Source organism: Balaenoptera acutorostrata, chromosome 1 (assembly GCF_949987535.1).
Source record: "Balaenoptera acutorostrata chromosome 1, mBalAcu1.1, whole genome shotgun sequence".
NCBI classification, from domain to species: domain Eukaryota; kingdom Metazoa; phylum Chordata; class Mammalia; order Artiodactyla; family Balaenopteridae; genus Balaenoptera; species Balaenoptera acutorostrata.
In genome coordinates this window covers 118,783,725-118,810,702 of record NC_080064.1, presented here as the reverse complement: position 1 = coordinate 118,810,702, position 26,978 = coordinate 118,783,725, and the positions used below count along the sequence as shown (strand labels likewise).

At 51.3% G+C, this 26,978-nt stretch overlaps 4 protein-coding genes across 12 annotated transcripts; 1 reads left to right on the top strand and 3 right to left on the bottom strand.

Annotated features, from left to right (window-relative positions):
• Nucleotides 1-4,663: 4,663 nt before the first annotated feature.
• B4GALT3 (beta-1,4-galactosyltransferase 3) lies at nucleotides 4,664-11,522 on the top strand. Its single transcript, XM_007171714.2, has 8 exons — nucleotides 4,664-4,747; nucleotides 5,575-5,720; nucleotides 6,854-7,128; nucleotides 7,660-7,895; nucleotides 8,854-9,044; nucleotides 9,153-9,275; nucleotides 10,517-10,621; nucleotides 10,756-11,522. Exons 3-8 carry the CDS (start codon nucleotides 6,867-6,869, stop codon nucleotides 11,027-11,029), a joined length of 1,191 nt encoding a protein of 396 aa, XP_007171776.1. The 5' UTR covers nucleotides 4,664-4,747; nucleotides 5,575-5,720; nucleotides 6,854-6,866; the 3' UTR covers nucleotides 11,030-11,522.
• Nucleotides 11,523-11,615: 93 nt separating this feature from the next.
• On the bottom strand, nucleotides 11,616-16,087 carry PPOX (protoporphyrinogen oxidase). Of its 7 annotated transcripts, XM_057528154.1 has the most exons (14): nucleotides 15,887-16,087; nucleotides 15,512-15,739; nucleotides 14,899-14,993; nucleotides 14,612-14,746; nucleotides 14,363-14,478; nucleotides 14,048-14,180; nucleotides 13,599-13,743; nucleotides 13,299-13,489; nucleotides 12,813-12,873; nucleotides 12,511-12,629; nucleotides 12,323-12,433; nucleotides 12,074-12,223; nucleotides 11,918-11,960; nucleotides 11,616-11,834 (listed from the first exon to the last, which is right to left on the bottom strand). In XM_057528154.1, exons 3-14 carry the CDS (start codon nucleotides 14,983-14,985, stop codon nucleotides 11,692-11,694), a joined length of 1,434 nt encoding a protein of 477 aa, XP_057384137.1. In that variant the 5' UTR covers nucleotides 14,986-14,993; nucleotides 15,512-15,739; nucleotides 15,887-16,087; the 3' UTR covers nucleotides 11,616-11,691. The 7 variants fall into 7 exon arrangements, with proteins under 7 accessions (XP_057384137.1, XP_057384129.1, XP_007171774.1 ...); XM_057528146.1 differs by having other exon boundaries at nucleotides 15,512-16,087; XM_007171712.2 differs by lacking the exons at nucleotides 15,512-15,739; nucleotides 15,887-16,087 and adding an exon at nucleotides 15,166-15,374.
• A 154-nt stretch (nucleotides 16,088-16,241) lies between these two features.
• On the bottom strand, nucleotides 16,242-22,928 carry USP21 (ubiquitin specific peptidase 21). Of its 2 annotated transcripts, none has more exons than XM_007171716.3 (13): nucleotides 22,202-22,928; nucleotides 20,768-21,378; nucleotides 19,919-19,978; nucleotides 19,640-19,760; nucleotides 19,305-19,416; nucleotides 18,970-19,125; nucleotides 18,399-18,463; nucleotides 18,039-18,142; nucleotides 17,770-17,856; nucleotides 17,404-17,482; nucleotides 17,066-17,173; nucleotides 16,845-16,959; nucleotides 16,242-16,604 (listed from the first exon to the last, which is right to left on the bottom strand). In XM_007171716.3, exons 2-13 carry the CDS (start codon nucleotides 21,365-21,367, stop codon nucleotides 16,514-16,516), a joined length of 1,698 nt encoding a protein of 565 aa, XP_007171778.1. In that variant the 5' UTR covers nucleotides 21,368-21,378; nucleotides 22,202-22,928; the 3' UTR covers nucleotides 16,242-16,513. The 2 variants fall into 2 exon arrangements, with proteins under 2 accessions (XP_007171778.1, XP_007171780.1); XM_007171718.2 differs by having other exon boundaries at nucleotides 21,029-21,378.
• Nucleotides 22,929-23,017: 89 nt separating this feature from the next.
• On the bottom strand, nucleotides 23,018-26,750 carry UFC1 (ubiquitin-fold modifier conjugating enzyme 1). Of its 2 annotated transcripts, XM_007171720.3 has the most exons (7): nucleotides 26,670-26,750; nucleotides 26,390-26,512; nucleotides 24,690-24,757; nucleotides 24,389-24,452; nucleotides 24,014-24,090; nucleotides 23,666-23,756; nucleotides 23,018-23,463 (listed from the first exon to the last, which is right to left on the bottom strand). In XM_007171720.3, exons 2-7 carry the CDS (start codon nucleotides 26,510-26,512, stop codon nucleotides 23,383-23,385), a joined length of 504 nt encoding a protein of 167 aa, XP_007171782.1. In that variant the 5' UTR covers nucleotides 26,670-26,750; the 3' UTR covers nucleotides 23,018-23,382. The 2 variants fall into 2 exon arrangements, with proteins under 2 accessions (XP_007171782.1, XP_007171781.1); XM_007171719.3 differs by lacking the exon at nucleotides 26,670-26,750 and having other exon boundaries at nucleotides 26,390-26,661.
• Nucleotides 26,751-26,978: the final 228 nt, after the last annotated feature.

The window sequence follows — 26,978 nt, the reverse complement described above, 5'->3', positions numbered from 1 at the left end:
AGGGAGGGGAGGAAGTATAGATTGAAGGCATCCCTCATAATCTTTGGGCAACCAATAACAGGCCCTACAAACCCAGTAATAAACAAATACATAAACAGTGACACACATTGACATACACATGTCCAACTCCATAGAGATACATTAGCATATTCTCTTGATAATGTAGATGCAAATAAGCATTGAGAAGCTGAAAATGTGAGAACTGGGGCCTGAAAATGGGTCAGAGAAAATATATTAATTGACCTAATTCCCCAGTGAGAATGAATTGTTCACCCCACTTATTTGTTCAATAAATAAGCCATTATGTTATAAACTAGAATCAAATCATTCTCTCACAGTGTCTGGAAAGGGCACAGATTTTTGGAGTCAGACTGAATCTAAGGTTTGCAAGAGCCAAGATGTAATGGCATGATCTTAAATTACTTGATCTCTGTGAGCCTCAGTTTCTTTATCTGTAAAATGGGTATATTACCACCTGCGTTATGGAGAGGTTGTCAGAACTTAAGAACATAATGATGTAAATGCTTGACCCTGTGTGTGACTTCTAGTAAGTGTCAATACATGCTGATTCTCTTCCCCTCAAATCTCTTCCGTTCCCTGTTCCCTTCCCACTCCTGCATTAGCATGAGAAAATAAGTATACCAAGGAACTTTCTAGGTCAGATCTAAAATGGGCTATTTTGTAGAATTTGTGCCAAAAGTTCTAGGTTACTTTCAGGGGATAATAAAAAGGAAGACATGGTCTCTGTCCTCAGAGAGTTCATAGTCTGGTGGCTAAGACAGTCAGGTAAGACAAAGATTCCAGACCTGTGTGATAGGTGCCATGATAGAAGAGGGGCATAGAAGATGGGGTCAAGGAAGTGTTCCTGGAGGAGGTGCCTGCCTCCCCTTCTAGAAGTAAGCTATAAGGGCTTTTGGAGAGTAGGGTAGTGGTGGAAGAAAAAAGAACTTCTGCTTGCTAGGTCAGCTCCCAGGCTCTGCTCTGTTATGCAAAATCAAAGTAAAGTGGACAGACTTGAAGCTGGTGGATAATTCTGTAAGCAACTGAGTCGAGTTGGAAGGCATAGTTTTGGGGAGAAGCTACCATCTCGGTAGAAAATGTTAAGTGGGGGAGAGAGGATTTTAAAGACATTGAGCTGTGTATTAAAATGTGCTCCTGCTTCACTCTCCCCTCCCCCATGCCTCTGATGTTTCCTTGAGAAACTAAGTAGAGATTTAAATTATGTTAAATTAGTTTTTTTATTACTAGACTGGGTTTCTTCTGTTATGTTGTGTGTCATGACTGGGCCTCTAGGGGCCCCAGGATTTACTCAGAATACAGAAAGATAGGATGTTGCGGTGGAAACCAGCATATAAGAATTTAAGGTTTCAGAAACTAGCAATTCTAGGGGATGACTAAGCCCAGGATGTGGCCAGGGTGAAAAGGAATAGAGATGAAGGTTCTTGAAAACAGGGAGCTTGCAAATGAATGTAGAGGTGTTATCAGAAGATGGTAGATAGGAGGGATAAGAAGGTGAAGTTCAGTTTTACAAGAGTAGGACACCGTGGACGAGCAGAGGCTGAGGAAGGGTCCTCTAGAAGAACTACATTTCAATTTTCTGTATGTCTGTCTTTTCCACTACACAGTGAGATCTTTTAAAAAAAAATGAGGGCTTTTACTTGGCTCTTACTTGGTGCTCAAAATCAGATGTATTGAATATCTGCTGTCTGCTGGCCCTTTTCCATAATTCTCACTAATTATCACAAAACCACTTAAGATGGGTTCACTGTGTGGATGAAACCCAGAGAGTATTGCTGAACATCACACAGCCAGTGGGTTTCAAAGCTGCCATTGTATTCAAATCCAGTATTATCTAATTCTGAGCCTCCATAGGCACCTCAAACTCATGAGTTCCAAAGTTTAAGTTGTCATCTCCACTGTTTCCCCCAAATGTGCCTCTTCTAAGTTTTGTTTCTCATTAAATGTCACCATCATCCACCCAGTGGTCCACATTAGAAATCTGGGAGTCGAGACCTCCCTGGTGGTCCAATGGTTAAGACTCTGCGGTCGCAATGCAGGGGGCCCAGGTTCTATCCCTGGTCAGGGAACTAGATCCCACATGCCACAACTAAGACCAGGCACAGCCAAATTAATCAATCAATCAATCAATCAATCAATTAATTAGTTAAAAAAAAGATATCCGGGAGTCCTCTTGGAGTCTTTTAACTCCCTGACTTGACACATCCAGCCAATCACCAAGTCCTATTTGCCTCCTAAAAGTTCTCAAAGGTGTCCTCTTCCTTCCAGTCCCACTGATATTACCTTGTTTTGCGTGAGTTTCATCCCACTCCTGGATTGCTGTGGTAACCTCCTTAATAGGTCCCTGCTTCCAGTCTTGACCACTCCAATGATGCTCCACATTTCCACCAGAGTAAAATTCCTAGTTCTGATCGTAGCACTCTCTGTTTAGAGCACTTTAAGGCTTTCTTCTTGCCCACAGGATAAAACTCAATCTCTTTTAATGTGGTTTATGGAGTCTTTCATTATCTGGCACCTATTTACCTCTTCAGTTTCCCCTTTCACCATTCCCCTGACTCTATCGTTTAGCCTATTGATCCATTTTTTTAATTTCCCCAACTCCCTAATTTCTTCCTCATTTCCAGACTTTTGCACTATGGTTTCCTGTGTCTAGAACACTATTCATCGGTTAAAAGATAATTTTCAGAAAAGGGTAAAATTATGACTCTCACACTGTTAAAGAAAAAATTATTCTGACACTTGTTAAAATGGTAAGAAAGACTTTATTCAGGACTACTGTAATAGGTGCCAAGGCTATCCCAATCAGAGAGAGACTGGGGTCAACTCTGAATACAGTTAAGGACAGGTGGATAGTTATAGCCAATAAGCAGAATGAGTCAGTAGATGGAAAATTACATCAAGAGTAGGGAGACTCTTGGGCTTCCCTGGTGGCGCAGTGGTTGAGAGTCTGCCTGCTGATGCAGGGGACACGGGTTCGAGCCCTGGTCTGGGAGGATCCCACATGCCGCGGAGCGACTAAGCCCGTGAGCCACAACTACTGAGCCTGCGCGTCTGGAGCCTGTGCTCCCCAACAAGAGAGGCCACAACAGTAAGAGGCCCGCGCACCGCGAAGAAGAGTGGCCCCCACTTGCCTCAACTAGAGAAAGCCCTCGCACAGAAACGAAGACCCAACACAGCCAAAAATAAATAAATAAATAAATAAGTGAAATTCTTTAAAAAAAAAAAAGAGTAGGGAGACTCTTGCTCAACCAACTTAGAATTCTTGCTAAAGGCAGGCCAGGGTGATCAGAAATTAAGGGTGAGGGGATTCTTGCTAAACTGACTTAGCAGGATTCTTGCTAAAAACGGCTACAGGCCCAAGGATGAGGTCTATTAGAAAAGAGGGCTCAGGGGAACCTGTCTAAAATTTGGTCAAGGAGAGAGTTTTTGTCAATACACGTATAAAAATGAACACCTGTTAAAGATTTATTTAACTCATAAGGAAACCAGCAGATGTTATAACTAGTTTAAAAAAACAAAAAATCTAAAGAACAGACATTTACAGAACAGAAATACAGAAATATGAAAATGAGAGGCAAAATTGTTTTGTTTTGTTTTGTTTTTCCCACAATGTGGGGGGGAGGGGAGTCGGGGGTTAATTGAAACTCTCTCAGACAGGACAGAATTTGCATGTGGATCAGTTAACCTACACAGAATTGTAAAATAGCTCCATGGAGACGGAATCTTATGAAACAGAAGGACATGCTATAGACAAGTCCTTCAGGTTTCCCATTAGCCATCACTTCTGCGAAACCTTTCCCAAACTTCAACTTGTGAATGAGGTGCAATTTTTAGGCTATCATATTTATCACACTATATTGTGTACAACTACCCTGCCCCCCTCCATCCCCACCCCGACCCCGCACAAAAGAAAATGAGCTTTTTGAGGCAGACACTGCGAGTTATTTAAGTTTTCTCAGTGTGATGATCTGCTTGTAAGGAGCACAGTATGCTAAGGGGGTAGTAGAAGCCACAAGATAAAACATATTGCATATTAATGAAGCGTCCATCTTACTCTTACATCTGGGGAAACACATTTTTCCATTAAAGCGGACGCTGCCCTTCCCTCCACACTCAACGTTTCCTTGTCTTATTAACCGTTTCTATTTCAAGGCCTGCGGGATACCTTGGGGATACAAAAATGTGCCAGAGCAGTCTGCAACGATGTACCCTGAGCAAGAAATAATTTTGATAATAAGTGGCACTAGGTTAAAGGGGGCGCCACTGACACACTCGGAAAGGGGCTCAGGTCAACTTGGGGCGAGAGTGAGGTCTTCCGACGCACCGGCCTCTCAGTACGTCTTGGCCCCGAGAAAGGTCCCGGTTTGACTTGCTGTTTTCACAAGTGTGAGGGGTGGGGAGTGGAGGGGTGGGGAGTGAGGGGTGAGGGGTGAGGGGTGAGGGGTGAGGGGTGGGGGGTGGAATCCCGCTGGAAGTCGGTCCGGTGGGGATGAGCCCCCGCGCCTTCTCCCGAGGGATCGAGCCCCGAGCAGCCTGCGCGGTAGCTTCACCCGTGCCCCACGGGCCGCGCGGTGCTCAGACCCTGCGCTTCGCGGGGCCGGGGCGGCTCCACCCGAGGCCCCGCCCCGTGACGCGAGGCCCCGCCCCCGCAGCTCCCGCTTCCAAGATGGCGGCAGCGGTTCCTGTCCGGCTGTCTGGGTGATGGTGACGACTGGCTGCAGAAGGTCAGGTGTGTGGTCTGGGGCTGGTGGGGTGAGAGGCACGGGAGAAAGGTTCGGGAAATTGGGAAGGTGAGAAGTTTTGGGTAAAGGCTGGAGACAGTCTTGAGCAGGGAGGGGGACGTTAAGTGCAAGTATGGACAGAGGCCGGTGGGCTCACATCGCAAGGTAGAGCAAACGAAGGAGGAGATTGGGGTGGGATGAGGGTGCTCCGAAAGAACTGGGCTGTAACCCCCTGCAGAGCGCTGACCACGCCCCTCTAGGTGAGCTAGCCCAGGTACCTCTGACAGGTTCTGCCCAGCCCTCCCTCTCCCTATCTCATTTCACCAATAACCCCTGATCCCCACCTCCGATAGGACCGGGGAAAGGTAGAAAAAGGTAGGGGATGCTACCCCCATCCTATTCCCCGCCGCGCTCCGAGGTTGTTTGCATGCAGCTCCCAGGTGGTCACGCTCCCTGCACCTGCGGAGCTAGCTCCCAGAAACGTGAAGAACGGAAAGGAGCCAGTTTCCTCCGCCTCCCTGGGTTCTCTTGAGGCCACTCCACAGTCCTGTTAAGACTGCCTTCCCCCCTGGCGAAAGTAAGATCTCCAATAGCTTCCCAGTCCCCACTCTCCAAACAGGTTGGTCCTGCTGGGGTGGAGGATGGTTAAGTACAGAGTAAATCTGACACACTAGAGGGTTATGGGGGAGAGGCCAGGGACCTAGCATCTGCTGCTCCACCCCTTTTCTCTCCAACCACTTTCCCTCCCTTCCCCAGCTGGGAAACCGGCTTCACCCTGATCCTCTTCTCTGCCCCTCTGCGGGTGGCTGGCTATCCTTGACCACTTCTGTTTCAGCCGGTCCTAAGATTGCTGTTGGAGTGCTGGATGGAGCCTTTCTCTGTCCTCTGTGACATTTCCAATTTTATATAATGCCTCACATCTCTGCTCCCCCGGGACCCCGTGGAGTCCCCATGATCCTGAAGAAGACAGCTTGAACCTAGGTGAGTCTATCTCTACCCCCTCTAAAATTGGAAGGGAGGTTCTCCAGAGAATGCTCTGAAATGGCCTTGGGACATGAATGATGTAAGCATTCTTGGGGACTGATAGTAGGTGATAGGAGTGGTTTGAGGGAGGGGTGGAGGAGAGTGAAACTTGGGCTGGAAGTGACAGGTGGTAGGTCTGCTAGTGGTAGCATTCTTTTTTTTTTTTTTTTTTTTTTTTTTTTTACAGGACAGTGGATTTTTTTTTTTTTTTTAAGGATTTTCTTTATTTATTTATTTATTTATTTATTTATTTTTTTGGCTGTGTTGGGTCTTCGGTTCGTGCGAGGGCTTTCTCCAGTTGCGGCAAGCGGGGGCCACTCTTCATCGCGGTGCGGGGACCGCTCTTCATCGCGGTGCGCGGGCCTTTCTCTATCGCGGCCCCTCCCGTTGCGGGGCACAGGCTCCAGACGCGCAGGCTCAGCAATTGTGGCTCACGGGCCCAGCTGCTCCGTGGCATGTGGGATCTTCCCAGGCCAGGGCTCGAACCCGTGTCCCCTGCATTAGCAGGCAGATTCTCAACCACTGCGCCACCAGGGAAGCCCTTTTTTTTTTTTTAAAGGTAACGTTTTCTTGTTTTTTTGGGTTTTTTTAATTTTTATTTTATTTATTATTTATTTTTGGCTGTGTTGGGTCTTCGTTGCTGCACGCGGGCTTTCTCTAGTTGCGCCGAGCGGGGGCTACTCTTCGTTGCAGTGCACGGGCTTCTCATTGCAGTGGCTTCGCTCATTGTGGAGCACGGGCTCTAGGCGCGTGGGCTTCAGTAGTTGCGGCACGTGGGCTCAGTAGTTGTGGTTCACGGGCTCTAGAGCACAGGCTCAGTAGTTGTGGCACACAGGCTTAGTTGCTCCGTGGCATGTGGGATCTTCCCGGACCAGGGATCGAACCCGTGTCCCCTGCATTGGCCGGCGAATTCTTAACCACTGCGCCAGTGGTAGCATTCTATTTCTTTCCATACATCTGTGTGCTCCCTTCTGTGACTTTGTTCTTTTCCTCTTTACCCCTGGCACCACCTTCATCCCTGCCCAATGATCTCTTTCTGCTGGCTTGCTCTCTTCCTGCCTGCCCCAGCACTCTCCTCTCTCCCTCTCCAGACTACACCCCAGGATGCTGCGGAGGCTGCTGGAGCGACCCTGCACTCTGGCCCTGCTTGTGGGCTCCCAGCTGGCCGTCATGATGTACCTGTCACTGGGGGGCTTCCGAAGCCTCAGCGCTCTATTTGGCCGAGAGCAGGAGCCGACATTTGACTACTCTCATCCCCATGATGTCTACAGTAACCTCAGTCACCTGCCTGGGGCCCCTGTTGCCCCAGGAGGCCCCCCAGCTCCTCAAGGTCTGCCCTACTGTCCAGAACGATCTCCTCTCTTAGGTGAGTGCAGAAGGAAGGCAGAAGTGAAGGCAAGGCCAAGGTGTGGGGACAGGGAGGCTTAGACAGGCATAGGATGGCAGGAGTGGGTCTTAGAACAGGAGGGTCACGTAACTGGAAGGGACGCTGAGGTTGAGATAGAACGGACTCTAAATTTGGAGTTTCGACTGGGCTCTTGGGTTGAGCCACAACCCATTTATGGGCTCTTCTTGCCTCGGGCTAGGACTTGCTTCTTTTGTAGACCACTCCTAGTTTAGTGAGTTAGTTGGAAGTCCATCTGTTCTCTCCATCCCCTAACTGTAAGCTTCTAACCTTGTGAGGCAGGGGAGAGTTATGGAACCCTTAAATAAGAAGGTAGGCTAGGTAAGGAGCCTTCACCTTCCAGACTTTGCAAAGCTGTCCCAGTGATGGGGAACTCAAGGTTTTGTGAGATTTCTGAGCAAGCCCTTGGGGGAGCTGAGCCCCAGAATCAGACTGCCAGGGACAGTTCTTCTTGCCCTTCTAATCCCTGACCTTGCCATTCCCTCCCAACAGTGGGTCCCGTGTCCGTGTCCTTTAGCCCAGTGCCGTCACTGGCAGAGATTGTGGAGAGGAATCCCCGGGTGGAACCGGGGGGCCGGTACCGCCCTGCAGGGTGTGAGCCCCGGTCCCGAACAGCCATCATTGTGCCCCATCGCGCCCGGGAGCACCACCTGCGCCTGCTGCTCTACCACCTGCACCCGTTCCTGCAGCGCCAGCAGCTTGCTTATGGCATCTATGTCATCCACCAGGTACCCCCAATTCCCATACCCCTCTGATTTTCTTTCTTATAAGGAAGCCTCAAACAAATTCCACTCCACTCTCATATAATGGATCCCTGAAATAATTTTAAGAGGGTCAGACAAAAAAAAAAAAAAAAGAGGGTCAGACTGTTGAATGTGAGAAAGCAGGGGGCTTCCCTGGTGGGGCAGTGGTTAAGAATCCGCCTGCCAGTGCAGGGGACACAGGTTCGAGCCCTGTCCGGGAAGATCCCACATGCCACAGAGCAGCTAAGCCCGTGTGCCACAACTACTGAGCCTGCACTCTAGAGCCCACGAGCCACAACTAATGAGCCTGCGCGCCTAGAGCCCGTGCTCCGCAACAAGAGAAGCCACCGCAACAAAGAGTAGCCCCCGCTCGCCGCAACTAGAGAAAGCCTGCATGCGGCAACAAAGACCTAATGCAGCCCAAAAAAAAAAAAAAAAAAAATATATATATATATATATACACACACACACACACATATATATATATATAAAGAAAGCAGCAGCTGGCACTGCTCTGCCAACGTGTTAGTCCCATACTTCTCCTTAAGGATATTCCCACTGTCCTATAATCTTCCATGATTTTTCCGTTCTTGAATTTGGAAGTGGATAGATTTGGGCTAAAATCTGGGTTCTGCCACTTGTTCCATATGTGACCTTGAGCAAGATACCCAACCTGCTAAAATGAGGCAAAGAGTGATAACTAATATACCACCTGTTCCACATGGTTTGTTTGTTGTCGGGATTAAATGCTAAATAGCAGCATGTAAGTGTCAGGCACATACTGATGCTCAAAAAATTTTTTCTTGAATGAAAAAACAAAGAAGTTGTCTTTCTCTTCATTTTCCTTGCCCCATATCCCACTTTGATTTCCCTCTTTTCACTTTTATGCTTCTTCTCCATGCTACCTATAGACCTAGTTTGGTCCTCCGCCATTATCTTCCAGGCTGGAAATGGAACATTTAACAGGGCAAAGCTGCTGAATGTTGGGGTGCGGGAGGCCCTGCGTGATGAAGAATGGGACTGCTTGTTCTTGCATGATGTGGACCTCTTGCCAGAGAATGACCACAATCTGTATGTGTGCGACCACCGAGGACCCCGGCATGTTGCTGTTGCCATGAACAAGTTTGGATACAGGTAGAGGGCATGAGAGGGTACTGGAAGCAGGAATTCCACCACCCGGTGGAAGAAGGAGGGATGGCCCCCCAGAAGACTTGTTGAATCCAAGGATCTTTCTCTCCCCAGCCTCCCGTACCCCCAGTACTTTGGAGGGGTCTCGGCGCTCACTCCTGACCAGTATCTGAAGATGAATGGCTTCCCCAATGAATACTGGGGCTGGGGTGGTGAGGATGATGACATTGCTACCAGGTCAGACTTCCTGCCACCACCTCCCTCCCTGACCCCAGCCTGGATCACTGTCCTCTGAGACCACCCCTAGCCATAGCCCTTTACCACTAACTTTTAGCTCCCTGGTCCTGCACTGTGCCCATTCCTCTCCCTTAGTCTTTTCAGTCTGGTCTACCCAGGTCAGGCTTTGCATGCTGCTTCCCATTCTGTTATCCTTCAGTCTCTTAGATCTGGTTAGTACTGTTCCTGGGAGAGAAGATAAGATCAGTAGGCTATAGTATCACGGGATTCCAGAGCTGGAAAGGGGCCTAGAGACAGTTTAGTCCTGCCTCTGCTAGGGTTGCATCCAAACCACACTTCCTTTCAGGGCTGGGAGAGGAGAGGCTCAGCTCCACATAGCCCAGAACCACTTTTTTTTTTTTTTTTTTTTTTTAAAAAGCCTGTACCATTGGCATGATGCCAACTTATTTTTAGCATGTGAAACATTTTGACCTTCAGCCTCAGCTGACCCAATTTCCTATCTGTCATTTGACTATTTGGGCTTGATATGCTGGACCCATTGCTTCTCCTCCCCCTTTGTCCTCTGGGATGACATCTCTATGAATTCTTGTCTTCTGTATGTGTGTAAAGCACCCAGCAATTTCTAAATGTATGTATTCTTTCAGTACCTTCCCAGGCTATCTTCACTTCTTGCTTCTGTGTGTCAGAGTGGGAGTTTGTTTCTTTCCAGGTCCTGATGACTTGGTTCCACTCTTTTCTTAATGTGGGTGGGGGGTAGGGGGTGTGGCAGAGGTGAGGCAGCTCAGCTACTCATCTAAATAAGAACTGCTGAGCTTGGGTCTGTGACTCCCAGTCTTGTCCTCCCTTTTTGAGAAAATGGCTCCTCTCTCGGTCCTTTCCAGACTGCAAGGGCAGCTCCTTTCCAGACTGCAAGGGCAGCTCCTGGGAGCCGTTTAGGAAACAAAGGTGGGAGGTGCAAATCTACCTCTGCCAATTGTTTAAAGCCCCCAGGGTGCCTGGCAGTAGGCCCTGAGGATCTGGATACATCCAAGCTTTTACATTCTCTTCAGCCATTTCCTTCTTTCTGTTTGACTTTCTCTCCCCTTCCAGTACTTGGCACTTTTTTTGCCTAGTTAGTAATAGTTGTTCTTTGTGTAAAGAAACGTGCAATTCCATCCTTGCTAGCCTTAGCTCTTCTTGCTCACCTGTCAGCAGCTTTCTTCCGCTCTGGACCCTCCATGTTGCCCTCACTTTTCCCATAGGGTACGCCTGGCTGGGATGAAGATCTCTCGGCCCCCCACATCTGTGGGACACTATAAGATGGTGAAGCACCGAGGAGATAAGGGCAATGAGGAAAATCCCCACAGGTAGGATGGGAGGGCCGCCTGGGAATTATTACTGGATCCTCAGGATTCTGCACCCTAGCCAGGCAGTTCCTGAAGGTTCCTAGATTCCTGGCTGTTCCTTTCCAGGTCTTAAGTCTCCAATCTCTAATCCTCAGATTTGACCTCCTGGTCCGAACCCGGAATTCCTGGACTCAAGATGGGATGAACTCACTGACATACCGATTGCTGGCTCGAGAGCTGGGCCCTCTCTATACCAACATCACAGCAGACATTGGAACTGACCCTCGGGGTCCTCAGACTCCCTCTGGTCCCCGTTACCCACCTGGTTCCTCCCAGGCCTTCCGTCAGGAGATGCTGCAGCGCCGGCCCCCAGCCGGGCCCGACCCTCTGCCTGCTGCCAACCACACAGCTCCCCATGGTTCACACTGACTCCTCCTTAATCATGAAACTGAATCCGAAGAGTTGTATTCTCCCCACCCTCAGCTCCTCACTGCTCTTAGAGGGGATGTGGGGGAAATGAACTCTACTGCCGTGCTGGGGGCAGGGGCCTCTCACTGCTGGACTGGAGCTGGGCTCCTCTAGCCCTGGGGGTCCCTCTTTCTAGGGTCACCAGCCAGGGCTTATGACTGTGAATCCTTGATGTCATGATTTTCTGTGATGACTCCTAGGTGTCCCCTGCCCACGGGGTAAGAGCAGGGCTGGACCCCAAATCCCTTCCTCTTCCATGGAGAGAAGAGTGATCTGACTTTTCCCGGGACCTCTGTGAATATTTATTCTATTTATGGTTCCCAGGAAGTGTGTTTGAAGGAAGCCCCTCCCAGGGTACTTTCTGCCAGTGTTGGAGTAGCTCCCTCTTCTGGACCTTGCTCAGGGGGCTGGGATTTTGATATATTTTCTAATAAAGGACTTTGTCTTGCCTCTGCTCCTGCTTTCTGTATCCTAAGCACCCTTTACCTACTACCTTTGCTCACCCACCCCACCCACGCCCACAGAAGACAGAACAGCCAGACCAAGCCAAGCTCCAGCAACTTTTATTTTCATGGGTGAGAGAGTCCCTGTCAGCAGAGGCAGGAAGAAGTGGGGTTTGAGGATCAACTGTTAGGTTCTGTGCCCAGGACACGGGCTGCTGCCTGGCGCCCACTCTCTATACAATCATTGACAGCAACCCCCTCGTACGAGGCTCCGGCCAGAGTCAAAGGCAGCTTCTGAGCAGCCAGGAATTGGGTAGCTGACTCTGGGAGGAAAAGATAAAAGGAATGTTACAGCTAGGGGTCTATTTTCATGGCTCTTCTCAGCCCAGCTGCTTTCCCAACTTACCCAATTTTTGCCAGTGGCCTAAAGTATACTGGGGGATACAGTTCTGGGGAGAGAAGAGGGGATACAGGGAAAGATTATTACTGATGTCCCAGGCCTGGGTAGACAATGACAAATGTACCAGTCCCTGCCTCCAGTGGGTAGCTGAGGAGTGTTTACCTTGTGTAGATGGACCAAGCAGTGACTTGGTGGCTCCTTCAGTCCTAACTGAGTGGCAGCTGCTTTCTCTGCCTCCTTTTGGAACAGCTCCTGAGATAAGACACTGCCCCTGGCTTCTAATGTCTGTAACCAGGAACCTCCCAACATCACCTAAGGAGGGAATACGGCACTGACCAGCCTGGCCTTACTACACTGGGGCACAGAGGAGCCCTTGGGAAACCCCCACTAAGCAAAGCTGCCTTCTCTCACAGTCACTCTGAGGCCAGGGGGGCTCCCATCCTGCTCAGGGAAAGCAACTGAGTCATACACGATTCCCAGGATGCCTGGGTCTTCTGAGGATGGCACCAGATGTCCAAATCCCTGGAGAAAAGGAAGAGACTGGGTCAGGAGGGAAGAGTTCCAGTTGAGCCCACGTCTCCCCTTCTTCTGTGTCACACCTGGACAGGCAGACGAGCTCCTCGGTACTGTAGATTCACCACAGCCACAGACACAGCAGTGATGGTACTCAGAGCACGAGCCAGAGGTGCAGCCTCGGCAGGGAGCAGCTTGCTGAGCACTGGAGGAGAGCAGGCAGAGGCCTGCCTCAGGAGGCATTCACACTACAATTTTACCAACCCTCCTTGGGCTTAGACTCCCACAGGGTTGACCAGTTCAGGGGCATGGCATGCTCCTGTTGGCCCAGAAAGAAGCTACGTTGCCTCAACCTGGTTGGAGAAGGGGAGGGTGACTACCACATTACCTGAAGCTGGAATGGCACTAATAATGTGGTCAGCCTCCAGGTTGCTGTCCCCTAGAGACACCTGAGAGGAAGAAAACATTTAAAAGACACAGAGATCATGGGAATTTTGCCTTAGTTTCCCAGGCAGGAGAGAGACTGGGTGCTGACTCAGGATGAAGAGACTAAGTCGTCAGCACAAAAATCATCCCATTACTCCAGGAAGCGGGCCAGACAAAAGCCAGTGGGCCACTCTGAAATGTTTAGTGGAGCTCAGGGGTTCTTTCCCCTAGCTGGGAGCCACTTATATATATTCTATCCACAGGTTTGGATCAAACAGGTCTTGGAGGAAGGTCCCCAAATAAGGCCTAGGAATGTGGAGTAGCCCATATTTAAATAGCTTCTAGGACAGGAGAACAAGGAGAAACTCCAGTCCTGCTGGCTAAAGCATTTAGACAAAGTTGGAAACTCTAACAGACAGGTTCATTACACTCCACGGGGCTCTCCTACCTTCCAGCACCCTTCTGCTTGGAGGCTGAGCCCACAGACTGGCTGGCCTCTGAGAACACTGACACCCCTACTAGTCAGGTGGGTGTTAAGGGCCTGAGGCAATGTCTCCAGCCCTCCACGGAGTGACCACTGGCTCCAGCGCTCAGCCCGAGCCTGGCGAATAAGTGCTGAGTCTGGCTGTGGGCCCTGCCCTGCAGAGGAGGAAGCAGAGAAGAATCATTAAAATAGCACCCCTTGCTTCCAGTCCTTCACTCTGGCAGTCCTTAATATCTTCAACCCTTGAACCAACTCCCCCCTCACCTGCCCCCAGCAGCAGCCCCAGTAATATGGAACGATGGGTTTGCTCAGCTTGGAAGAGACTGGGAAAGCAGGACCTCATGCTGAGCTCACGGCTGTTGCCTGCAAACACTCCACGGCAAAGACTGTCCATGGCTAGAGACGCCACCTTAAGGGTGAGACTGGGATTGAGAGGCCAAGGAATAAGCTGCACTAATTTCCACTGTCCCTGCTTGGCAGAGAATAGGGGTGAGGTGGGGTGGGGTTTGGTTGGAAAGCAGTCCCACTATTACAGAAGGATGGAAAGGAAGTGAAGGCATTCACCCCCAACACTGAGTTTGGGGGGCTACTGGGTATGAAGAGAAGAGGGCATTTTCAGATGATACAGAATAGGCCCTACTGGGAGGTGCGAGTACGGGGATCTGCAGCTGGTTTAGGAGGGACGGGATTTGGGGGCTTCTGGGCGGTGTTACCTCAGGACCAAGGCGGCGCTCGGTGAAACTGTGCACAGTCTCATCAGGGTCTTTGCCCCGGGGCGTAGTCAACTCCTTCAGCCCAGCCCAAAACAGAGGTTTGGAGAAGGGAGGTGAAGGGCGGAGTAGCCCCCTGCATGGAGGAAGGCACAGTGAAGAGGGAGCTCTGATTTAACCCCCCAGCTCCAGGGGGTCATTTCCATTCATTTGGCCCCTTTTGCTGGGAGGGCTGACAAACTGGAAGATGAGGAAATGGAAGGGATGTGAGGATGGAGGCAGAGGAGAAGAATGGCAGTAAGGAGGTGGTAGCATTACCTGATGCCAGAGGGCAGGGCGTGCAGGGCGCCACCTACATACAGGAACCTGTTCTGGGCAGCTGCATGGTCTCCCCGGACAGGCAACACTTCTGAGTCCAAGCCAAGCTCGGAAACCTGCTCCACACGTCCTCAGAAAGAGCATAAACTAAGGAAAGGACTGACCACCAAATCTACTTGCTCCCCTTCACTCTATTCTCTAGTGAAGGTCCCTCCACAACCTCTCCTAGGCATTCCACAAGCCGCTCACCATGAGCAGGGTCCGGGCTCCCAGGACTCCCGCCGGCCGAATTCCTCGAGGTCCAAGTTCAAAGACAGCACCATCTGGGCCTCGTACCGAGCGGATCCAGCCTCCCAGGCGCTCGCTGCCCTCCACCAAGACCACCTGGGGACAAGAGGGAGACACTGCAGCCTATAGCCGCGGCCGCGGCCGCGGCGTAAAGGGTCAGGAGGGAAATGGGGCGGCGCATTCCCTCTTGTTGGAAATGGGAGAGTATTAAAGGAGGCTCCCTCTGGCACGGAGCGGGGGGCACTCACCTTGGGGGGACAAGGGGCCCGGCTCAGGTGGTAACTAGCGGCCAAGCCGCTGATCCCTCCGCCCAGCACGACCACGGTCCGGCCCATGGTGAAGCCTGAGGGTGTGGAGGCGATACAGCCAGGCTGACCAGAAGCACCCTGCTCTCCAGAAGACCTGCGGGTTCCGCGTTCCACCCCCGGCCATTCGCTGCTTTAGGGGAAACTAAGGCAGAGCCCGCGGATGGGGTGGTGAAACTGTGAGGTCCCCGCCCAGGGCCTAGGACTCACCCACGAGAGGAACGAGAAAAATGAGGGGAAAGGAGGAGACAGAGGTCTCAACACATCACGCCGCCGGCGTCCCGGGTGCGGGGGCTGGGAGGTGGATAAGGGCCACACCCACGCTATCTGCTAGCGCAGGGCTCTGGGCTCCGACCTGCCGCCTGTCTTCTGAAGCGCTTTCCCTCCCGCCCGCCCCCACTAGGCCTAGAGTTTCAGTCCGCTGCCTCCACCACCCCCCCAACCCCAGTTTTTCGGTCTCTCCGACTCTCCGTCCACTCTATTCTCGCGGCACACGCCTGACCTTACCTTCCTGCTCCTGGATTGGTGGGTCCTGAAAGGCCCCGATCACACTCACCAATGAAAACACTGAACCGGCAGCGGCTCCTCCTCCCGCAAAGGCGTAGGGTTGGCCCCTGTAGAAGGCTGCTCTGTGGAGCTGGAGGTTAGTTAACCGGTTCGATGCCAGGTTGGAGAGAGCAGCTATATCCATCACTGACTTCCCCTCAAGGCTGGAGCGGCGAGAGCTGCGTGCTGGTTAGCATTCCCCAGCTCGAGCTTCCCAGGCCCAGCTAGGCTGAGAACCCTGGAGGGAGGGCCTCATGAGCTTTGGTTGGAGGGAGAGTAGATAGGGACACGGGAGGCTGGTCCGTGGGGAGGTGGCTCCATAAACAGCTCCTTGATGTTAGCAACAGCCTGGACCTACGGGAGTTAGGGCGGCCCGGCAACGTACCGTGTTTATCAACAGGGGTCCTTGGGCACCTCGCTCTCGAGGGGGCAGCCCCCTACGCCGGCAAAACCCGTCTACCCAGTGCCTGCACTCTAGCTCCAGGCTTGCCTACAGCTTCACGAGTCTCAAGCTCGCCTTCCCTTTTCCTCCCAATGTAAACCATCACTGCGTGGTCAAACCTTGGCATCAATGTGTCCTGGTCCGGCACCTCTATCCCCACTCCCACCCCCACGGCCTTGAGCGCGCCCCCATCTGTTCAGAGAGGGAACTGAGTCCCAGGAAGACTCCAGTTCGACCTAGTTCTGTATCTCCACCCCCCCTTAAGCACAAATACAAATAAGGACATCATTTTTTCTTAATAAATTTATTTACAAAAAAAAGTGAGACTGTAGAGGGTCTGGGGGCTGTACACGGGCAGGGGCCTGGGGAGCTCTGTACATGGGGCTGGGAGACGGGAGCCTCCAGGTGGAAGGATATTTTTTAATAAAAAAAATAATGGGAGGTAAAACCACCCCCTCCCCCCTCCCCGATTAAAAAGACACAAAAATAGACGTCTCTGAGGTAAATGGGGAGCCTGGGGGCTTGAGGGTGTTAAAAGGGTTTCACAGGTGCCAGGGCTTAAAGGGGATGTCACAGGCACCGGGGTGGCTCCTGCATCAGTTGGTAGAACAGCACGTAGCCCTCACTGGATGCCACCTGGTTTTCACTGACAGGGGAGACACTAGGAAGAAGGGAGATGGGGAAGGAGGTGTGATCATTCCTGCATATTCCCCCCCTCCCCACATGATCAACCTCACAGCATCCCGGTAGTGATCAGGAAAGACGCCCCCATACCCACACACACACCCACCCACCGCCCACCTTTTACCAGGCACTGTGCTCTCCTGGGGCTTCGTATTAGGGAAAGGTATCAGGGCTGCAGCGGGAATGGGGCAGGAGTTGAATAGGAGGCTATTCTCACCGAGAGTCATTGTAGACATGCCAACCAGTCTGGCACCGGCACAGGGCTGTGTAGTGGCCATAGTGGACACTGCCCGAGTGGTTGCAAAGGGCATACAGCTGATATACGGGGCTTCCTTCGGGGTTAGAGATGACCAAAATCTATAGTCAGAGCTGTGCCCCACTCCCACTCTCTCCCTCCCCTTCATGGGAGCTCCTCAGGACCTTCCCTACAAGACTCACCGGCTTTGTCACTGGCAAAGTCCCCTAGGCTCAGTCGCTGCAGCGGGAAGTCTACACCTACTGAACTTTTCTTGATGGAGCCTCGGGAGGCGGAAAATCGATTAAGATCTAAGCTCTGGTTAAGGAGAATTTGGGAGGCAGAGTGCCTCTGAGGGGGGCTGAGGAATTGAATGTTGTCCACTCCCCTCCCTGAACACACATGGGGAGCTTGGTAGGGAAAGGTGGAGTGGCAGGCTTTTCCTAAGGAAAACTGAATTCCCAAATGTCCAGCCTCTGCAAACATGAGGAATGAGGAAAAAGAATGAATGGGAGAAATAAGAATTTGAACATTAGGATACGGAGCACGAGGATTCGGGGGAATCTTTGTACTGTCAACTTTTTGGTACTTCGTGTTTTCTGCCGACATTGGTCACACACCTGAGTAAATGTCAAATAATATTATAAGGTTAACGTGCTCCTCACCTCAGTTGGCTTTTCTGACACCCTGACTCACAGACAAATTTACTATGCTCCCTATTACTTCTGTATCCTCTGGGCCACTGCCCTTTGCCCTGGGAATCCCAGGACATATCTGAAACTCCTACACAAACCCAGACATATAAGTGTTATTCTTCATACTAAGGCATCATGCAACCCCTTTTACCCATATGGAGCCCCCCCCAGGTCTCCCACCCATACTATATCCCTTGTGAACCCACACATACTGGGGCATTCTCCGATTCTAGCTCTTCTTCCTTGGTGAAAAGGCTGAAACAATCCCGCAGAGACACCTTGCCCCCGGCAAATCCTTTCTGGGGGGAAAGGGGAGTGAAGGGTCAGCATGTTCTGAATTTCCTTTTCCAACTCTTCTCAATTAATCCAAGCTTCATTTCTGCTCCAGAGACCCACAGGGTTCCCTCCCACACTGGGGGTGGGTAGGGTTGGGTCACAGAACCCATGTCCCATCCACCCCTGGAATCTTCTGGAATCCCACCTTGGGGATGGGCAGGGACAGGTCACAAAAAACCTCGAAGGTCGTGGAGCGATACCCACAGGCCTGGCACTTGAGACAACTTTTCAACTGGCCCACAAACAGGTCTAGATAGAAGCAAAGGGGCAGGAGAAACAGTCATTGTGGGATGCCTGAGATGCTTTCTTGGATTCCCATCTCTTCCCACCCGTTTGCCTGACCCTTCCCTTCCCACCACCGACACTCCTCACAAACCCCTCACAACTTCTCCACATTTTCGTCATCTAGCCTTATTCCCACACCCCTGGAGAGGATGGATTTTTTTCTGCCAAGCCCGCACCCCCCGCACACTAACTTTCCCCATCACTTTGTCTCGTTCCATACCCACAATCTTGCTGTCCTCTCGCTCCAGGTAACGCTTCCACATTAGGTTGGCTCGGTCGTCATCGCTAGGACAGATCAAGGGAAGTGGGGAGCACCCATCAGACAGCAGGAACACCGGGCACCCCCGACACCACTGAAATGATCCACAGAGCCCTGTACCCCACCCATACCCCAGCTCCTTCTCTAAATTTCAAGAAAGAGACGAAGGAGTAATGCTTCAGAGGACTTTCCGGGGAAATCCAAGGTGAGAGGAAAAGAAAGGAATGTTGACAAGGGAAGAACATGCCGTCTTCCTCCACCTGGCTTCAGACCCCTTAGGTACCTTGTAAATTAATTATCCCCTCCTCTGTCAATACAGTGACAGCCATAGCACTATCTTCTGCCTCCATCTGTGCCCCTCAGCCTCCCTCCTCCTCCTGCCTTCTTCCTACTTCTGCACTGCTTCTCAAACCATTTTCTGAGCTAAGTACTTCCTTGGACCCTACATCCTCAATCTTGACTAGCTCATTTCTGTGAAGGATGAATGCTGCTGTTAAACTACTGCGGAGAAGAAGGAGGGGGGCAACCTTACCTTAACTCAGGTTCTTCTAGCAGAGCCCCTCCACGGCGGGGTTGGGAGGGAGCTGGACTATTGGCCAGGACTGGCGGAGCCCGGCGGCCTCGTCGGTTGATTTCGAGGTGTAGCCGCTCCATGAGGAGCTTCAGAAACTCTTGGGCATCCTGCTGGCTGCAGTCAGACAAAGAACATGGGCAACTGACCCCTGCCTAGTCCACAGTCACTAACCCCTGCCCAGACATCTGTCCCCAATTCCTGGATGAAGAGTGTCTCAAGGCTCAGAATGATGCTGCTTGGCCCTACCCCCAGACAAGGCCAGAGAGAAATCCCATACCCTCCAGCTCTCCCACCTGTATCCAGAGAAGGAAGGAACGTATTTCTGGAAGACAGCTCGGAATCGAGTAGGATTCACAGCTTCGCAGGAGTCAGGGTGCCACAGGGCACCAATCACATCTGCAAAGGCTATTAGGGTGGGAGTGGGGAAGGGAAACAATGGTTAATGAGTAAAAGAGGGAAGCAAGAGGAGGCTTAGAGGGTGGAAAACAACCTCTAGGAAATCAGGCACTGGGAAAAACAGATACAACTGCCAGCTTTCAGGGTTGGGGCCACTGGCACTGGCAGATGGACCTACAAGGGTTTGGGGAAAAGAGGACTTGAAAGAAGGGAGCAGGAGTTGTTGCCCCACCTTCAGTGAGCTCTTGGGCTCGGCCCCCTCCGGGCACCTCTTGCCGGAAGTCCCTTCGCAGACAGAAGTCCCGAAGAGGCCGAGTGCTGCTCAAACACTGTAGCACAGCATTCAGGAAGCACTGGGGAGCAGTAAAGACAGTGCCATTACCTCCCCAGACCAGTGCCTAGGAAGCCTTAGGAGAACTGCAGTGCTGTCCTTCCCCAAGTTTCCCTCCCCATGCCTGCCCCCAACACCAGTTCACATTCCTGTTAGGAAAGACAGGAGAATGGCTCTCACCGTGTTCCCCAGGTTTCGGAGGCCAACATGACCAGAGCCCAGAAGCAGTGTGTGATGAGCCTGGAAGGTCAGAGTACAGTCAGCACGTTCCCATATATCCCACCTGGCACTTTAACCTTTCGACAGCATGCTGCCCACTGCCTTCCCCACCCCATCCTTCACCCCCAAACTCTACACTTTTTCCGTCACTGGGTATTAGGGTCTCCCTACCTCAATGGCCATGAGCAGTAAGCCTATCACAGCTGAGTGTACCACGGACTCAGCCATGGCTGTCCCACCTGTTCCCCACTTGCTCCTCTGCCCAGCTAGCCGGCGATGCAGCTCCTGGGGCAACTCCCCAAGCACTGGCATGGTTGCCCAGCTGCTCCCCACCCCCACCTTGCTACCCCCAAGGCCCCGTCCTGCACCCGTGGCCCCTTCCTGCACCCTCTCCTGACGGCTCCAACTGCAATCAGCCTAGCTCACTTAGCTCGGGAAATGGGCAACCACACGAGCTCAGATGTTCTGAGCCCGCCCCTCTTCAGCTCCAGAGATTAATTAGGCCTAGGCAGCATCCTAGGAGAGAAGGTACAGCAAGGGAAGGTAAGGGCCTGGAGACCCAAAGAATTCCAAATGGTTTATTCCTTGGGGACTGAAATGGCACACCATTCTGGGGAGTCACAGACAAGCCTGGAAAGGGTCTATGAGGCTTAAGGGTACTTAAATAAGGGAGAGGCAAGTCCCAACTACTGAAATGAAGGGGTGAAAAGGGAACTTGGCAAAAAGGGGAAAGGAAAGCCATATGATGGCAAGAAAGCTGGAGGCATGGAGGAACATGGGCATGGAAGGCATGTGCTGGCAAGTCCTCACCATCTTGTCATTGGAGTAGAAAGGTTCAGAGGGCCGGGCAGATATCACGTGGAAGGAGCCATGGGAAGTAGGGGGCTCTGTCCGTATGCTGAGCAAGGTGGGTGGCCCAGGAAAGCCCCCAAGGCGGCGGAGAGAGGTGCTACGTCTCAAAGTGGGTGGCTCAGGCCGGAGAGCCAAGCGGCTCAGTGCAGCCCCTAGCTCTCCAGTGCCGCGGTGCCCTCCCAAGGCAATCCCCATTGGACGCAAGTCCCCACTGCTCACAGACTTGGAACGGGCTAGGTTGGTCCTTGATGGGAGAGGCAGAGCCACAGTTGGGGGTGGTGAGCCAGGCAGGGGAACTCCATGATCTGCCCGAAGCGGGCCTCTGGGACGAGGGCCTGAGGTCCGTCCCCGTCCCAGCTCCAGTTTCTTGAGCCGTTCCTCAGGGGGAGCTGGCCTAGGAGGCAGAGGTCGTAACATAGGGTTCGGCCCAGGGGCTGGGTTTCGGCGCTCCTTGCTCCGGGCCCTGGAAGCAAATGGTAGCTTGGATCCCACTCGGTGCTGGACATTAAGAGGTGGCTCTCGGGTCCGTCCCAGGCGGTGCTCAGAAGCCTGGGGCATTGTGGCTGGACCTGGGAGGAGAAGAGACGATCAGCGTTTGAATATGGAGGGAGGTGGGAACCTAGGCTGCCATACTAGCTACATGCATGGAGGGCAGGAACCATGTCTATCATATCAATCATTGTATCCCCAGTGCCTAGTATAGTGTTTGGTACAAAGTAAACACTTAGTATCCGTTGAGTAAATGAATGAATGAATGATAGCAGGCAGGGCTTTAACTCTTTCTACATTCCTCACGCCCTTCCTACAGAATACTGCTTTACTGGAGAGCCAATGATAGATAGTTCCTATCTTGGCTGTCTTTATAATCTAGGTGCTCATGAAGGTTCCCCCATACCTGCCTAGTCAAGTGGGATGTGCTCTGGGTCACTTGGGACCTCTGGTCAAATAGCGGTGTGGATGCAAGTATAACAGCCCCAAGGACAGCATTCCATTCTCAAACCCCTGCCCCTCCTGGCTGCAAATGAAGCACACTAAAAAGGTTACTTGCGAATCACTCCCTCCCCCACCTCTGAGCTCCAAAGTGGTGTCGGAGCTCAGGGGCTGTGGCGGGGGGGGAGGACGAACTAACTCCCTGACTCCTAATCTCTGCACGTCTCCCACCACAGGAGGTTTTAACCGGGTCCGCCCCCCTCGAGGGCAGAAAGGCCGAGGCTGCTGATTGGCTACGGGGTCCAGCGGCATATTCTACACGATCCATGGATGCTGGTCCCTCCAGCCCAGTTCTCGCAGGCCTGCCGGGCCCCCAGCGTCTCTGCCTTTGGGGTGGGCGATCTCTCGGGTCTGGAACAGTCTTCCCTCGGCACCCCCACGCCATAACGCCCCGGACCGTACCTGTCCCCGGGTGAGGCGGCGGGGGAGGCCAGCCGGGGCCAGGCCCCAGCTCAGGGCCACCCCCTACTACCCTCGTGCAGCACCCCTGCGGGCCCGGCTGCAGCTTTAGCCGCAGCTAGTGCCCAGATCTCTCCCACCGCAGGGGCCGCCGCCATCTTTGTTGGTCCCGCCCGGCCACCGGCCGCCGGCTTCACTGTCTCTCAGAGCGCCTGCGCACCCACACTCAGACTCCACCCACTGGCTTCCTCGGCGCTTGCGTGAACCCGCCCCCTCGGCTCCGCCGCCGACACCATGGAAACACAGCCAACTTTAGGACCGCCAGTTCCCAGCTTTGGCAAGAATTGTCTTTAAACCATCGCTCCAAAGCAAGTCCCTAAAGTAGAGTCCCATCGCCCCACCCCGTGGCTCTAAAGGATATAGATCTGACAATCGTAGTATGGCCCCCCGGCTTGCAGCACGGATCCTTCCCAGGGAGCAGGGGTGCGAATGCAGGGACTGGGTCCAGCCCACAGACCAGTGAAGTATCCACATAGGGTTGGGAAGATCCCTGGAGGGCAGGGAATACTGGCCCTGCAAAACCAGTCGTCAAGCATCTTGCAGGCCAAAGCAGTAGGCTCCCTGCTAAAGGACAAAAGCAGATCTCAGCATCAGGGAGAGCGGTCAGGATTCCCTTTCATTCCCCAGCTCCAGACCAGAGCATCCCCCATTTCCCCTTCCCTCCCGAACTAGTATAGTTGTACATGTGCCTTGGGTCTTAGCCTGCTGACCCTAAGCCTGCTCACCCTCTATTAACAGCCACCAATGAGAACCACAAGCCACAGGAGGAAGCAGCTTTTATTGATGAGTTATCTCCAGAAACCAAAAAGACTATGTACCCACTTTCAGTCACCCCATATCCCTCCAGGACCTCACACTGCTCCACATGGACAAGGGATATAAATTGCCTTTTGGTTTTTCAAGGCCCTAGTCCTTCTCCTTCCTGTGTAGCCCAACTTAGAAATTCAGTAGCAATACCGTTGTTTTTTTCAGCAGTGTCTGCTGCAACTATTGATACTTAGTAACAATTATGGGTGAAGGGGTGTGGAGGGAAGTGGTTAGATGAGTAAAAAGAATGATGCACAGGAAAACAGGAACGTAGCCTATCGAAGATCCCTCTGTCCTGCCTCAGTGGAATTGATCCTTCATTGGCTGCATTTCTCTTTATGCTGAATCACTCCCTTCTGAATCAGATCGGGGATTTCCACTGCCAGCCATGGACCCAGCTGCAATACAAGGGAGACCCTGTGAGATTACTACCACCCAATCAATGCCTCTTATTCCATCAGAAGCTCCTTCCTAGAGATATTTTAGGAGAACACGCTCAAAGGAAAACACTGTTATTCCTTGTTTACTCTCAGTTACTTTTCTTATACCGCTCAGGACCTAACCCCTTCTCCCCTTATATACCGAATACTCCAAACTTACCCCCAGAGCCATGAGATGAGCTAGTCCAAACTTAGGCACATTCCTGGCCCACAAAGGCTTAAAGTGATCAGTCAGGCATACTTTGCCACCCCTATGAGAGGGACAAGATGATCAGAAGGTGTTGACATGCAAGGTATACCATAAAGCACAGCAGGCTCTTGAGAGCACAGGAAGACTACTGGTGATCAGAACTGAGAACAAGGTCAGCTAAGGTCAGTGCTTTGCCCAGGCTTGGCAGAGGGAGACCTGGAGTCTCTGTAGGCCTGCAGACACTGGGAAAACTCCTGCCTCAGAGAGTTCTTCCCCAAGGCCTTCTTTGACCTTTTCCCATCTGCTATTCAGTCCTACCTGTACATCTTTGCTGTTTTTCCATCCAGTTCAGGGACTGCAATTTCTGGAGCAGTAGTGGGATATGTGATAGGAATCTGGAAGAATTATAAAGCTTTAATAAAACAGAATCAGAATAGAAGGGAACTAGTCTAATCAGATATACACATTTCTTGGTTGAACTGAAATGTTCTATAAACTCATCAAGCAGCAGTCACACACCAGGATTCTGGACATGGAGATGAGTAAATATAACCTATGCTTGTTTCAAACCTCAGCTTTTCCCTCCCATTTAAAAAGTTATCTTTGGTCCTTCCAAGAAAGGTTAGCTTGTTAACAATCACCTAATCCCTCCTGTTCTACTAACCTCCATAATTCCCACTCCATCATACTCACGTCAAACTCGATGTCAAACTCATATTTGAGGAGGTCATGGATGTACCAGCATTTTCCAAACCACCTGTAACATAGACCAAACCTCAGTGCAATTTCCCCATTCTTCTAATACTCAGATGACATCTTCTTGGCTTAGGTGACCAGCCTGGGAGACTCGTGGGTTGGGAATTGGGGAACTCTGGAGTTGTGGGAGTGGAGACCAGAAAGGGGCAGGAAAGGCCTGGCAGTGGGCTCTGGGACACCAAAATGCACAAGCTATGTGACATCCCCACCCTCACACCTCCCAAGAGGGTCTGCCTACCGAGTCCCTTCCTTGTTGGACTCCAGTCGGAACCAATCATTGTCTGCATTCTTGTTGTTCTCCACGTACTAAAAGTAGAGAATGAGGTCTTTGAGGGGGGTGTTGAGGTCAAGGGCAGTCCCGCTTCCCTCAAAAGAAAAGTGTGTGATTACTTCCTCTCTTAAGCACCCATATGCTGATGACTTTTAAATCTTTATCTTTAATCTAGAGCTTTTCTCAAAGCTTCAACTCCATTATCCAACTGTGTATTGAAATTTCTACCTTCATTCCACAGGTACCTCAAACTTGGCAGTCCGAGTTTCCCTCTAGTCCTTCAGACTTGTTTCTCCACTTCACCAATCTCAGTTGGCAGCATTAGCATTCAGTCACCCAAGCCAAAAACCTGGGAATCATCCTTGACCCTCCTTCACCTTTACTCTACAAACCAATCTTTTACAATGTCCTGCTGATTTTACCTTCTGAATATTCTTTAAATCTACCTCTCCTCTCTATCTTCACCATAACTCCCAAGTTTAGATCATCATCTTTCTTTTGCCTGGATTAATGACAGCCTCCTAACTTCAATCTTACCCCTGTCAATTCTATTTTCCTCTCTACTGCCAGTGATTGATCTAAACCCAAATCTCATCGTGTTACCCCTCCACTTAACATCCTTTAAAGGTATCCCAATGCCTCCAAGATAAAATTCAAGTGCTCAAATCTATTTGTCACGCCTTATCTACCACTCACTGCCACACTTTGATGCTCTAACAACTGTGATCTACTTGTGTTTCTTCATATATGTCATGGTGTTTCTAGCTTCTATGACTGCTCATGCTGTTCCGTTTGCCTTGAATGTTATTCTCTTACCTTCATGTTTTATCAGGCTAACTATGTTCATTCACCCTTTAAGCCTCAGCTCAAGCATTGCCTCTTCTAGGAAGCCTTCCCTGACCAGACCCAAGCTGGATTTCGGTATCTCACCTCCTGCTTCAAAACATCTTAGCAATTTCTCAGACTCCTTCTCCCTGTTTCTCCACATAATGTATTATCATGATATGTTTCTGTCCACCTCCGTAGGCTCAACTTTATTCGGCTTTGGATGCCCTTCCTAGGTACTTGGTATACAATAAATGTTTTTTTAGTGAATGAATACATGCATCAGGAAAGCTGGTAGCCTTTGAAACAGAGACCACCACAAGAAAGTCAAATTTTCTTCTCCTTCCACAGAAGGGAGATTAGCTCAGAAGATGGCTCGTTCCTAACCCTGAGCTCAGCTCCTTGTCTCTCTGCAACTAATATCTACTTGAATTTTTAGCTCTAACGTGTATTCCTCCCTCAGGACAAGTGAAAGAGCGAGCGGAGAGACGCGGACCGGGACTTAGGGTTCCAGGAATTCCTTTTGACCACCTCCCCTATAGCCAGGAGAGCAATCACCTGGGGCCAGAAGGACATGTCATCCTCCGGGGCGGCACATCCCCCAAATAACTGCTGCTTTCAGTCATAAAGTCTGGCCCCACCGTGGCTCCTAACCTGAGTCTCTTAGGAGGCACCTCCTCCCCACCGCGCCTCCCTAAGTCCCCCAGCCCCGCAGTCGTCCAATATCTATGAACTCGTAAACTTTAAAACCGGAAGCGGCTTCCACACGGAGCCTATTCCTAAGGACACCCGATTACCCGCAACCCTTTTGCGACGCGGTTGGCAGTAGAAGCACAACTGACCCGGATAAGAGACTGATATTCCTCCTTGAGTCTCTGCACCCACAACTCCCGATCTCGAGGTCCGGCATTGGTCTTCAGCACCGGGATCTCAGACACGACACGCCGAGTGGCCTCATCCGCCATCTTGGACCAGGGCGCAAGAGAAACACGGAAGTGGTATTACCTGTAGTTTACATTCAGGGCGCCTCCATCTTTACTACTGGACGATGGGGAGTTGGGCTGCCTTGAAACGTCTTTGAATACGATCTTTATTTTATAGTAACGAAGAGAAATTTGTCACCTGATCACTTGCTTATGGGTGCAACGAGAAGAAAAGAATGGAAACGGATGGCTCTGTCCTGAATATAATTAAACCGCAGATTGCTCAAAGGGTGACTTCCGCTCATGCTCAGAGACGTAATCTCAGAAAACGCTTCCGGACACTTGAAGAGTTGTTAGAATTTCAGGCAGTTCTAGGCGCTGTTCCCGGCGCTGTCATCCTAAAACGCGCGATTCACATGTTTCGGCTTCGAATAAACTTCTTTAACTTCCTTGTAGTTCAGCTGAGATAGCGGGGGGCCAATGCAGTGATCCATTAGGAGGGTAGTAA